This window comes from Notamacropus eugenii, chromosome 1, assembly GCF_028372415.1.
Source record: "Notamacropus eugenii isolate mMacEug1 chromosome 1, mMacEug1.pri_v2, whole genome shotgun sequence".
Lineage (NCBI taxonomy): Eukaryota > Metazoa > Chordata > Mammalia > Diprotodontia > Macropodidae > Notamacropus > Notamacropus eugenii.
This window is the reverse complement of record NC_092872.1, coordinates 221,897,527-221,909,894: the sequence shown is the minus strand read 5'-3', so window position 1 is coordinate 221,909,894 and position 12,368 is coordinate 221,897,527. Positions and strand designations below refer to the sequence as shown.

The following is a 12,368-nucleotide window of genomic DNA, read 5'->3' as shown; positions in this document are numbered from 1 at the left end:
GATTCAAAACCAGGTCCTACAAATTTATCACACTTTCCACTAGGCCATGCTGGACCTCAGATTTCTGAAAGAGTGTGTCATCCTGGCCCCTTGGGGTTCATTATAGTGTAGTGGATGGAAATATATTTTTTTCTTAAGTATCTTTCCTGTTAAAAATACGATGCCTTGGGAATTCTTATTTCCAGATCATTGCCAGTAATTGGCAAATGGTTTGTAGAATTTCTGCCAGTAACTCATCTATTGGGTGGGGGATCCTGTTAGGGTTGATTGGTTGGTTGGTACCATATAAATTATGTCTAGAATTTCTGGTTGGATAAAGACTTTCTGCAAGTTGGAACCAGGATTAGTCAGGCATGTTGATTGGTGAAGAAGGGTTTAGGACTTGATGAAATTGAGTTAGAACAAATAATGAGCTGAGCATTCCTCACCCATAGTTAGGTTTAGAACTTACAGAGTGATGCAGGATCTAAAAAACAAAATGCTTATAATTTTAAATATTTTATTTTTTTCCCCAACTACATATTAAAATATTTTTAAACATTTTTTTTTTAAGTTTTGAATTCCAAGTTCTGTCTTTCCCCTCCCCTCTCCTCACATCATGGCTAAGCAATCTGATATGGGTTATACATGTGCAATCATGTAAAACATTTCCATGTTGGTCAAAATGCCAATAATTTTAAAAATTTATTCTTAACTGGTGTGCAAATCAATATTACTTGTATTCAAGAACAGGGAAAACATAGTTTAGAGAACCCAGGAGTATATAAAAATGAAGTGGCAAGTTAGCCTATAGGGTGCAATGGAAAAAACACTGACTTTTCTGATGCTTATTCTCTGTGACAATGGGTTAGACATATAACCTCCTTAGACCTCTGTTTCCTTATCTGTAAATTAAGGATTGAATGAGAAGACCTCTAAAACCTACATTTTCTGCAGTTTTCTAAGTCTGTAAACTTTAAGATTTAACTACTTTAAGACTAACTCTGGCCTTGTGGTAGGTGTTTTCATAAAATGTGTGTGTGTGTGTGTAGGTGTAGGAGGGATAAGAGAAAGAAGGAAATGTGGAAATGACAGTTCCGAACAGCATCAAAATGATAATCACTTATAGCCTGGACTGGGTAATTTCTATAAAGCATAGGTTTGAAGGGGAATTTTTGGGGGTGCATTAGGGAAAGTAGTAAGTATTTATATTGGGTCCTCAGGAGTCCAAGAATCTTTAAGGGTCTACTAGAGATTCCTAAATTATTTGATCTGCTGCCCCCTTTTTAAAAAAAAAAATTACTTAGTGCCCCCCCTGTAAATCTACTTTCTTAAATCCTTTAACAGTTTTTTTTGTGTCATTTCAAAAAATATATAATTTTTTTAAATGATGCATCTTAAATTTAATAATTGTAAATTTGTGGGGTTTTTCCTGCATTGAAATTTTGATGATGCCGTATTGTGTCATGTAACTGTATAGCATCATATTGTACACATCTTTCATAACAGTCACATATTCCTGCTGATGCATTCTGGACTTCCTGACAATGCACAACACATTTGCCAACATTTGCTTGTTAAGACCTATCAATGGACTTGACCACTGATCAGTTATAAGTTGGATTTTATGTGTTAATTTGGAAAATAATGTAATCACTACAACTTTAACTCTTGTTACACAACAAATGAAACTTGTATGAATGATTTTTCAAAATTTTCTTCACTTTTCCTTATGCTTCCATCACCCCTTTATTTTTTATTCAGCACCCCCCAATTACATCCAAGGCTACTGTAGCCTGCCTGGATCATTCCAGCACCTCCTGCGGGGTGGTATTGCCCACTTTGGGAACCTGTGGATACCCTTAAGAGGAGGAATTTGCTTTTCTTTGGACTTAGTAATTTATTCCACATTATATAGTAAATGTTCCTCAATTTTTCCTAAATCAACTAAGGATTCAGAAGGAGTATTGACTCTCCCTTTGCCCCCCCCCCCAATTCCTTTTCTACTTTTCCTGAAGAGCTCTGAGCCTGGTTCTTGTAAGTTTTGGAACAAATTAATTAATGGGCAGGTGATTAAAATTGCCTAGTAAGTGCCTTTTTGTCCTACTCCTGGTTTAACCAGTCCCATTCTTGATATGTTGTGGATTAAAATGACAGATATGATAGAAGCTGGCTCTAATGGAAAAATCTCATTTTTTGTAAAGGTATCTTCTCCATGACTTTCAGGAAGATCCTGTTGCAGTGGCACAGGCTTCGGACTAGGGCATCAGTATCAGGAAAGATCCTTTGCCATTATAAATGGAGAAGTTGGATAACTGCTAGGTGCAGGTGGATTCTGCATGTCTTTGCCTCTTGAAGAGGGTGTAGTAATGAGTCAGCTTCCTGATAAGCCATGTTGCATGTGCTGGTAGGAAGCTATTCTGAAGTCTTGCCTGGTGATGGAGAGGGGAAGTGAACTACAGAGGGAACTTCTCTGATATTGCATATTTCTGGCTTCCCACAAAACTTGATTGGGGGCAGGGGAAGCATAGGAGTGGAGGGAGAGAGGAGGATTTGGTAATTTTTCTCTGTTAGAAACACAAAAAGCTAGTTAACTGCTAGAAGACCATAACCCAGAAGAAATCCTTCAGACACATCTAGTAACACATCTTAGTAATGACAAATTGGATTTTAATCTGCTTAATATGCAAGTGCCTGAATATTCAGTACTGTGCTAAATTATATGGGATTTACTTAATGTTGGATAATGGAAAAAACAAAGAACTCAGTCTATTCAGATAATTATGTACTGTCACTTATTGCTAATGCACTAATTTGCTAATGTATTATTGCTTCAATTTTGCAATCAGTTATAAATATTAGAAGAATTTGGGGAAAAGGGGTCCTTTCCAGCTTTATTGAACATCAGTTAAAAGTCTGGAGAGGTTGAGGAAAGTTTCATGAGAGATGAAAGTTGAGTTAGAGCTCCAAAATATTGATAGAATTTAGATAGATCTTGGGGAGGGGAAAAGACATTCTAGGTTAGGGACACTAGCATGACAAAGAGTTTGCAGACATGTTCTAAAAATAGTAAGGGGGTCTGTTAATATGGCTTAGAGTTAGAGAATAGTGAAAAATAAAATTGGATAGGTTGGATGGAAATAAGATTGTGAAGCAGTTTGAAACTGAGGTATTTAGAAGCTGGGATGACATGGGGAGAAGTAGAGAAGAGAGTACAAGAATGGGAGTTGAAAAACCTGTGTTCTACTCATAATTCTGGCATTGACTTGTCCTTTATTTGGAAAGTCATTTCATTTCTAGACTTCAGTCTCCTCAGCTATCAAATGAAGTTGTTCTAGACCTCTTAAGGTTCTTTTCACCTATGTTTTTTTATCCTATCACTGTCAGGCTTATTAATTCTCTTCAGATCTATATGATGAAAGTCATGTCTGTCTTAGAAAGATTAGGCTGGTAATGGGATGTAGTATTGTGTATATTTTGTCTTTATTTTGGTGATAGCAAATATGAATGAGTGAGAAAAGTGGCATGTACTTGTATAGTGCAAAAAAAAAAAAAAAGCCAGTAGGTGAAGTGTGACTGGTCTCCATGCTGACCTGGTTTATGGGATTTTTCCAGTCCTGATTTAGGAGACAATTACAATAGAAATCAAATGAGAAACTGAATGCTGTTTGGTTAATCACAAATTTGAATACTAGGCATACATTGTAGAAACCAAACCTTAAGAAAAGCATTTGTTGGGGTCCCTATGATGGAGACCAAGAACAGGAACATTTCTCCCTCCATTTTCCTCCTTCCTAATAGCATAAGAATTTGGTTTAAGGAGTAAGTTGAAATACTTAGGTGAATTTTTAAAATTATTATTACTTAGGGCCATCTCTGGTGGGATCAAATCACCATTTGATAATAGTTAAAATAGTCACTGATGGCTCTAATGGAATTAAATACAAAAATGTCAGAAATAGGACAAACAGCCAAAGAAAATATCACAAAAGAGTTGTAAGCATAATGTTAGTAGGTAAACAGTCCTACTTAATTGAATAAGTTGGAAAGTATATTGTGTAGCTCTTAGCCAGCTGGTGCTGTGATCCTCCTGCTACATCTGAAAAAAAAAACAGGATAAGGGATAGAGTTGAAGAGAGGGTAATAAGTGACAGTGTTAACAGAATACTTGGTGACTAGGCAATAATATGTCCAGCTTTTTAATACCCTAGGGATAGTTGTTCTTGCAGTCCATGGACCACCTAATCAGTAAGACAATTCCCTCACAATCTCAATATCTAACCTTTAATGCATTTCAGAAACTAAGATTGCTTCATTCCTTTTACAGCTCTTCAAGATACAGCTCATTCTACTCAGCGAGGTATACTTTACAGTTTGGGTCACAGAGTTTAAGTAGAAGCAGTAAGAAAAATCTAGAAGATCACAGGTATCTAATATTTCCCTTGCGCATATATACAGCCACTACAACACATGGGTTATTTTGTCATCTAAGTAAGATGCAAGGATCAGGCAGTATGGTTGTTGTGTTTTTTTTTAATGAGATTGCATCTCATTGCCCATTCTAGAACTTAGTCACCTTAAACCTAGTGAGGGGGAAAATTGTAAGAATGGAATTATTTATCTCAAATGTGTAGCCCTAATGATACTAAACCATTCCTTTAGTAATCTTGCCTCTGTACTACTGAAATAGGTAGGCTCATTATCTCTGTGGAGGTAGGGTATCAGTGCAGGCCATTCACAGAATCACATTTCACAGTTGGGAGGGGTATCTGTCTAGTCTAGAGGTTCCGAAACCTATTTGACCTACCACCTCCTTTTCAAAAAAAGAAAATTACTCGGCACCTCCCTGGAAATCTCTTTAACACTTTAATGTTTTTTTTTTAATTTGTAAAGTATTTTTAAAATGTCCCATTGATCTATCTGCCCTCTCTTCAGACCTCCCTATTCCCTAAGACACAAAAATACTGAAACAGGTCAGTTGATAACCCTGTGATGGCCTCTAAGTCTTCAAGTGAACAGAAGAATCAATCAATGTGGCAAACTTCGTTGTTGTCTTATTTTAAGTAATTGCCACAACTACCCCAACCTTCAGCAACCACCACCTGGATCACTCAGCAGCCATCAACGTGGAGGCAAGACCCTCTACCCACAAAAAGATGATGGCTAATCAAGTATTTTAAAATTAAGGTATATACATTTTTAAATACATAATGCTATTGCACACTTAATAGACATTTATCTGTTAATCTTATCATCTTACATGGCTGTGATTCATGGTACCCCAAAACAATTACAATACTAACATCAAAGATCACTGTTCACAGATCACCATAACAGATTTGGTGATAGACTTGCTCAATGCAAGATTTCCACAAACCTTTGATTTGGGGGAAAAAAACTTAAGTGCATTGAAGTGAGCCAGACATGCAATAAAGTGATAAATATATAGGTATATAGATACACATAAAATAATGGGGTGGAGGAGAGGGAGAAAAGGAGATATGACAAATGTCCTGAATAACACACTAAGGTGTTAAATCGCTTAGCCTTGGACGGTAAGGAAGAAGATAATTAATTGCTGTCTTAGAAGTGAGCAGATAGTCACAATCTGTTATGAAAATAGAAGAGTTACTTACATGACCATTTCAGTTCAAGAGCAGACTACACACTGTCTTACTGGCAGAAGGAATTCTATACCACCAGAATAGTCAAAATGCTGTAATGTTGTTCTTGCTCTTCCATTTTTAGTGACTCATTGTTACTGTTACTGTTTTCTTTCTTACCTGATACTTTACCATGTATACTGTGGATAGAGTTTTACTTAGATTTTTAGCCAAGCATTTCTTAGGTGTTTTGGTCAACAAGACACAGAAAGAGATAGGCCTAGAAAGATAATAAGTAGATTTGGAATGGGTTTAAAAGTTAGACCCAAAGCATCATTAATGAGACAACATCAGCTTCAAAGGATTGTCCTGGGAATCTATGTCTAGCTTTAATGCTGTTTAATGTTTTTATCAAGAACTTGGATAAAGGTATAAATGGCATGCTTGTAAAATTTCCATGACAGAAAGCTGGTAACAATAGCCAATGTGCTGAATAGCAATCAGGATCCAAAAAGATCTTGCGAGGCTGTATTAAAGAGAGAGTCTATTGAAGGAAGGAGGAAGGGAGGCCATAGTCTTGCTGTCTTCTGCCCTGATGTCAAGGCATATCTAGAGTATTATGTTCACTTATAGATGCCGCATTTTAGGAAATAAGTTGACAAAATGGAATTAGGCAAGCTAGGAGAATAAAGAAATTTGGGATATTTAGCTTGGAGAAAAGAAGACTTAGATAGGACATGATAGCTGGATGTCTTAAAGTATTTGAAAGGCCATCATGTGCAGGAGCTATACAAAGGCAAGTTTATGCTTGATGTTTTGGGAAAACTTAATGACAATTAGAGCTGGGTTGCCTGGGGAGATGGTCAAAGAATAGTTTTCAAGCTAAGGCTCCATGACTCAACTTGTTGATGCTGTAGAAGAGCTTTATTCAGATACGAATTGGACTAGATTACTTGAGGTCTCTTCTGACTCATTCTCTGGAATAAAGTGTATGACTCACCATCACCCACTATATTGTATTTACGTATGCATGTATCTGTCCTTTTTCTCCTCTCTTAATGGTTAACACTCAAACCCAGCAAGTCACAAAGTTTGCCCCCTCCCCAGAGTAAACTGGAATATTATAACAAATCAAAATCATATTGTACTCATTGGGGAAACAGTGCTGTACTCCTAACAACAAGGGGAAGATTCAGGGGTTAGAGGCTAGTACTTACTAATCACAGAAACATTTCCTAGTAGAAGATGGCTTAGGTTTTCTCCCCAGCACTTTCAAACTTCTGGCTTTAGAAGGTTTGAAGTGTTCTTTTCTGAAATTGGGACCTGACTACATATAGGAATAATCAAATTGATAAATATTGAGATGTGGTTGTACTGTAGTAGTTCTAGTCCACTATATTGTTGCCCAAGAAGTATGGGGAAACAACTGGAATAAAAATGATTAATGCTGCTCATATGGAGAAATAGCCTTGAGAGAAGACTTCTCCTCCTGAAGCTAACTGACATGTAACCCTGCGTATGTCTAAGGTACCTTATCTACTTTGTGCAAATATAGAGCTAGGTATTGATAAGTCCCTGCTGCCTATGATGAAATATAGTCACTAACTTTGCAAATTGTTTTATTAAGGAAACTTGCAGTATATTTTTACTACCTTTACAGGCAAAATGAAAGCAAATCAAAAACATTCTTCAGCAAGTAAAAACAAGTCTTTAGAGCATTCTTTTATTTCTGCAGCAATAGTGGCAGAGTGCTGGGGAAAGATCAGTTTTTAGTAGACTGCCAGTCTGAAACTTCAGTTTTACTCTTGGTGTCCTCTAAATTTGAGCTTCTTGTCCAGTGGTCAAGTAAATGGGCAGTATTTCAAGAGGAGCTGAAATAATTTCAGTCTTGATATTCTTAAAGTAAATGAAACAAGAAGAAGGAAGGTGTAGGTAAATGGAAGGGTGACATACAGATACTAGAGGCAAAGAAAAGAGTTGATGGGGTGAATGGAATTCATTATGCTCCCAGAGGCAATGAGGAACATTTTTTTCATTGGAATTTGATGAGCGTTTGCCACTATTAGTTGCTGCAGATAAAATTATAGAGGAGTTCTACAGAAAACTTGCCACCAAAACCTGTCAACATACTTGAACTTGATATTAGTGACTTGAACACTTGGTGGGAAAGGTAGGATGGGAAAAAATAAATGGCAAAGACTCCATTACTGACTTTGTCCCATGAAAACCATTGACAAAAGAAAGCCCCCACGTACACCAAAAGATTTATAACAATACATTTTGTGGTAGCAAAGAACTGAAAACAAAGAAGGTACCCTTTGATAGGGAAATGGTTAAACAAATTGTGGAACATGAATGTAATGGATTACTACTTACTGTGCTATAAGAAGTGATGTATGTGATGACTACAGAGAAGCATGAAGTTTTACCTGAACTGATACAGCATGAAGCGAACAAAGCCAAGGAAAAGTATACACAATAACAATAATGTAAATGGAAAAAATGATCACACCCAAAATTCAAAAGTAGATTAATAAAATTATAAAGATTAATCATGATTCAAATGAAGAGATGAGAGGACATCTCTTGTCTTCTACCCCATGGGAGGTGCACAGATGTGATACACATAATTGCACATTTTTGGAAACTTGTTAAATGTGGTTTGATCAGTTGAGTTGTGTTTTTTTTCTTTTTAAAAAAAATAACTTGTTACATGGGAAAACTTGGGAGGAGAGAGGTAGTGATGGTGATATTAGAGGTGATGATGTAAAAAAAGCAAAAGATAGTAATAAAAACTTTTGTGAATGGCAAAGTGTGATTTGGGAAGAAGGAATGATAGAGGCCCAAGACCTATAGAAACTTTAGGCTTATATCATGAATGCTTTCTTTGAAGAAAGGATTAGGCACTAGACATAATGAGCCTTGAATAGCGCTGAAGAATGAAAGTCTGTATTAAAGTACATTAATAGGAAAAAATTAATTACTGATGTGAGAATTATCCAAGTCAACTGTCTAACTCATCAGAGCTAGAATAAGATCAATAAGTAAATATAAAGAATAATGATAAATACATGACAAGTGAAACAACTGAATTATTTAAACATAATTGAAAGAAAAAAGTGAAATGGGCAATAGAAATGACATTGACAGAATATAGTGATTTCATCCAGAAGTTACTCACATAAGTTAATTGCTACAACAGAGACCCCCAAAGTGTTCAGAAAGTGCCTTAGCAACAAGGTGCTGATTTACTTGCCAAAGAGAAAGAGGTAACTATTAAAGAATTGACAGGATATCCAGCTATGCAAAGCATCCCAGGTGCATTCAGGAATGAAAAAGAAAAATGGAAAAAATAAAAAGATTTGTAAAATCTTCCAGCAATTTTAACAAATTTCTTCATCAGGAATAAAGTGTGAAAGTCTAATGTTACAGTCCAAATTGAGATTTTTAGAAGAGATAGAAGTGGTACTTGAGAGAACAAAGGTGGGAAAAGCAGCTGAATTTGGACCAAATATAATTAGAGCAGTTCTGGATATTTGACTTTGGGGCCTCGAAGGACCTATATGCAAGGACATAAACTTCAACTTTATTAATATTGGGAAGGAAAAGGTCACAAATATTTTAAGTCATCCAGGTGGTACAGTGGATATAGTACAGACCTGAATGTGGTCACAATGTGTGACCTTGGGCTGTTTGCCTTAGTTTCCTCATCTGTAATAATAGTACCTACTTCATTTAGTACATAATAATACCTACCTACCTGTTGTGAAGATCAAATATAATTTATTTAGAACAAGTGTCTTGGGTCTGAAATTTGCACCTCTGGAAGAATTAAGATAGGCAGTTGGAGAAATGCTCTTCTCTATTAAATTTGTATCAGCATGATCTCTCAAACAATTCCACTTGTATGCTAAAAAGGATTCTTTGGGTAGTACAAAAACTATCCCTGTGCACTTCCATAGATTATCTTAACAGCAGCATGCTTTTTGGCTCTGATCAACTTCTTAACCAACAGGAAAGCTTAGTTGTAACAAAAGAAAAGTAAAGGTCAGGGAAGAAAGTGTGATGACATTCTAGAGCTGTGACAATGAGTTTGAGCTATGCTGCCAAAAGAATAACTAGGATTGCTAATGCTGGTAGCTAGACTACAGAATGACTTGTCATTTTTTGGAGGAAGCTAAGGAGTATCAAGGGTTTGTTTGTAGCCTCTACTTTTAAAAAGCTACACATGGATGCAAATATTAAAAACTAACAAAGTAGCAGAGTATTCATTTCTGTTACTGAAGAATTTTGGCTCTCTGTTAATAGACCACCTCAATAGTACATGTAGAATTATTGCATTTTTAAAGGTAGGGTGTATAAGCTAAAGGAGGCCAATTTTGACTGGATATGCAAAATTCTTTTGCCTTACAGAGTCACAAACTCTCTTTGTAAAATGACCAGGCTAATTGATGACTTACCCAGCAGGGATGTTACGAGGGAGGTTGGCCTAAATAACATCCAGAGTTCTTTCCAAACCTACATTCCTACTAGATAAAATTTTTCTTGACCAAAACTGCTGTACAAGGAGAGGTGTATCCACACACCCAGCACATGGCTTAATTTGTTGTAATTTGGGCAGTGTAATTGCATATTCCTTTTAATATTATAACCCAGAATGCTCTGCACCAAGCATAATTAATCCTGCACCGTAGGATCTGGTACCTAACTTCTCTTCTCATTGACTCAGTTTTGCTTTCTTTTGATTCAGCAACATGGAGGTTGGCAAAGTAGGCAGTGAAATGACCTTCAAAACTCCTCAAAACCAGCAGCTGTTTGCTGCCATGGCTGACACCTTTCTGGAACATATGTGTCGTCTGGACATCGACTCAGAGCCCATCATGGCCCGAAACACTGGTATCATCTGCACCATTGGTGAGTGGATTTAATTCACACTTAAGAGTCCCAGTCCCTCGACTAAAATGCAGCTGCCACAGACTCTCAGAACCTACCTTCCCTTTGCCACAAAGGCTTGGTAGGGCATGTACTGTTAAAGGGAGAGGAATTTTCTCAACTCATTTAAATAAAATTGCAAACTTCAGTAACAAAAGGAGTTTGTTTTAAATACCTGGTGAAAATAAAAGGGAATTTGAAAACCTGAAGAAGTTGAGCTTAGAATATTGGTGTTGAAAGTGGCTGATTTATTCTTCCTTTGAGTATTAAACATGAAAGGCAGCCTGTAGATTCTGCCCTTCCCAAGTTACTTTTCCTAGAGGCCCTGAAAACTCTGCTTGAAGGAGATACTGTGTACAGCAGTAGGTTGGACCTGGAGATGTTTTCAAGATGGGCTACAATGAGAGCAAACATGGCACAGAATGTTATTAGAACACTGGGTTTGCCAGGGGATAGACATTGAATCCTAGCTGTGTCACTTTCTAGATGTATGACCTTGGACAATCACTTCATCTCTCTGGGGAGCAAGTTTTCCATATAAGTAAAATTGAAAATGTTGAACTAGATGATGTCTAAGATTCCTTCTCTAGATTATGACTAAGCCTTATCCAGTGCTTTTGGTCCCGACTAAAGAGAGAAAGAAGGTACAAGTGAGGCAGGAGGGAGGAGGTGGGGGCTGGGAGTCAAAAGAAGCAGAGTGTCTTTGATATTGGCAGATAACAGAAATAGAAAGTTTAGAAAAGAGATGTGTCAAAGAAAGTTTAAAGCATTAAAGCATTATGAAATATGACTTTTAACTATATAATTAGTTACTATTCATGGTTTTAATTTTTTTTTTTAATTTATTTTTGTCACGTAGGCCCAGCCTCCCGATCTGTGGACAAGTTAAAAGAGATGATTCACGCTGGAATGAATGTGGCTCGTCTAAACTTCTCCCATGGAACTCATGAGGTAAGGATACCAGTGGGTTGGGGGGCTGAGGAGTGGTCCCTTCCTAAATTGTGCTGCTTAGTTCATCCAATGATCTTTTTTAAAAAGAAGAAGAAGGTGATGATTTACATAAAAAATGACACTTCTGGATAATCACCTCTTCTGGCTTTTCCATTAAACCTTCCCATTTAACAAAGAAAACTATTTAAAATAACTGAAACAGTGACTGATTTTGACAAGTATATACAGTATTTTTGCATCTGTTAAGTCTTCCCATCCCACCTTTTGCTGAAAAGTGTGGGGGATATGGTTCATTATCTCTTCTGAAACCAAAATTCATCATTACAATTAAGAGTTCCGTGTTTAGGGTTTTTTTAGTGTTTGGAGTTTGGTATAACATTTTTTTAGTGTCATTGGGTATATTTTTCCTGTTATTAGTTTATAAGCATTTATTAAATGTTTACTGCTGTGTGCCAGGCACTCTTAGTGCTGAGTATATAAAGAAAGTGAAAAACAGCTCTGGTTCTCAGGGACTTCATATTATAATGAAATAGGTATTTACAAGCAAGGGGAAGGTAATTTCAGTGAGGAAACATTAACCTGGGGAATGGAAGTTGGGAGTAGAGTTTATAAATGGCAGAGTCAGGACTTGAACCCAGGTCCTCTGGTTTCAGAGTCAGTATGTTATGACTTCACTCAGCAGCAGTTCATGTGTCTTCCCACTTTTCTCTGACTTCCTTAATAGGCTTTATTTCTTATTGAATGGGAGTATTCCAGTACATTTCTATAGTCTTTTCATCATTGATTATTTTCATCTTTTCTCATATTTGCCACTTTGAGGTGTATAAAATGAAGCCTTAAGACCATTATTAGATGCTGGGTGTCTTTTTGTACTAAAACACTCTTGTAGTTAATTTTCTAGCT

At 36.6% G+C, this 12,368-nt stretch overlaps 1 protein-coding gene across 1 annotated transcript in view; it reads left to right on the top strand.

Annotated features, from left to right (window-relative positions):
- PKM (pyruvate kinase M1/2) overlaps positions 1-12,368 on the top strand; it is a 33,151-nt gene that overhangs the window by 3,691 nt on the left and 17,092 nt on the right. Inside the window, exons 2-4 of the mRNA XM_072627949.1 lie at positions 4,307-4,405; positions 10,333-10,496; positions 11,374-11,465. Of these exons, the coding sequence (XP_072484050.1) occupies positions 4,307-4,405; positions 10,333-10,496; positions 11,374-11,465 (355 nt within the window). The remainder of the gene's footprint in view (positions 1-4,306; positions 4,406-10,332; positions 10,497-11,373; positions 11,466-12,368) is intronic.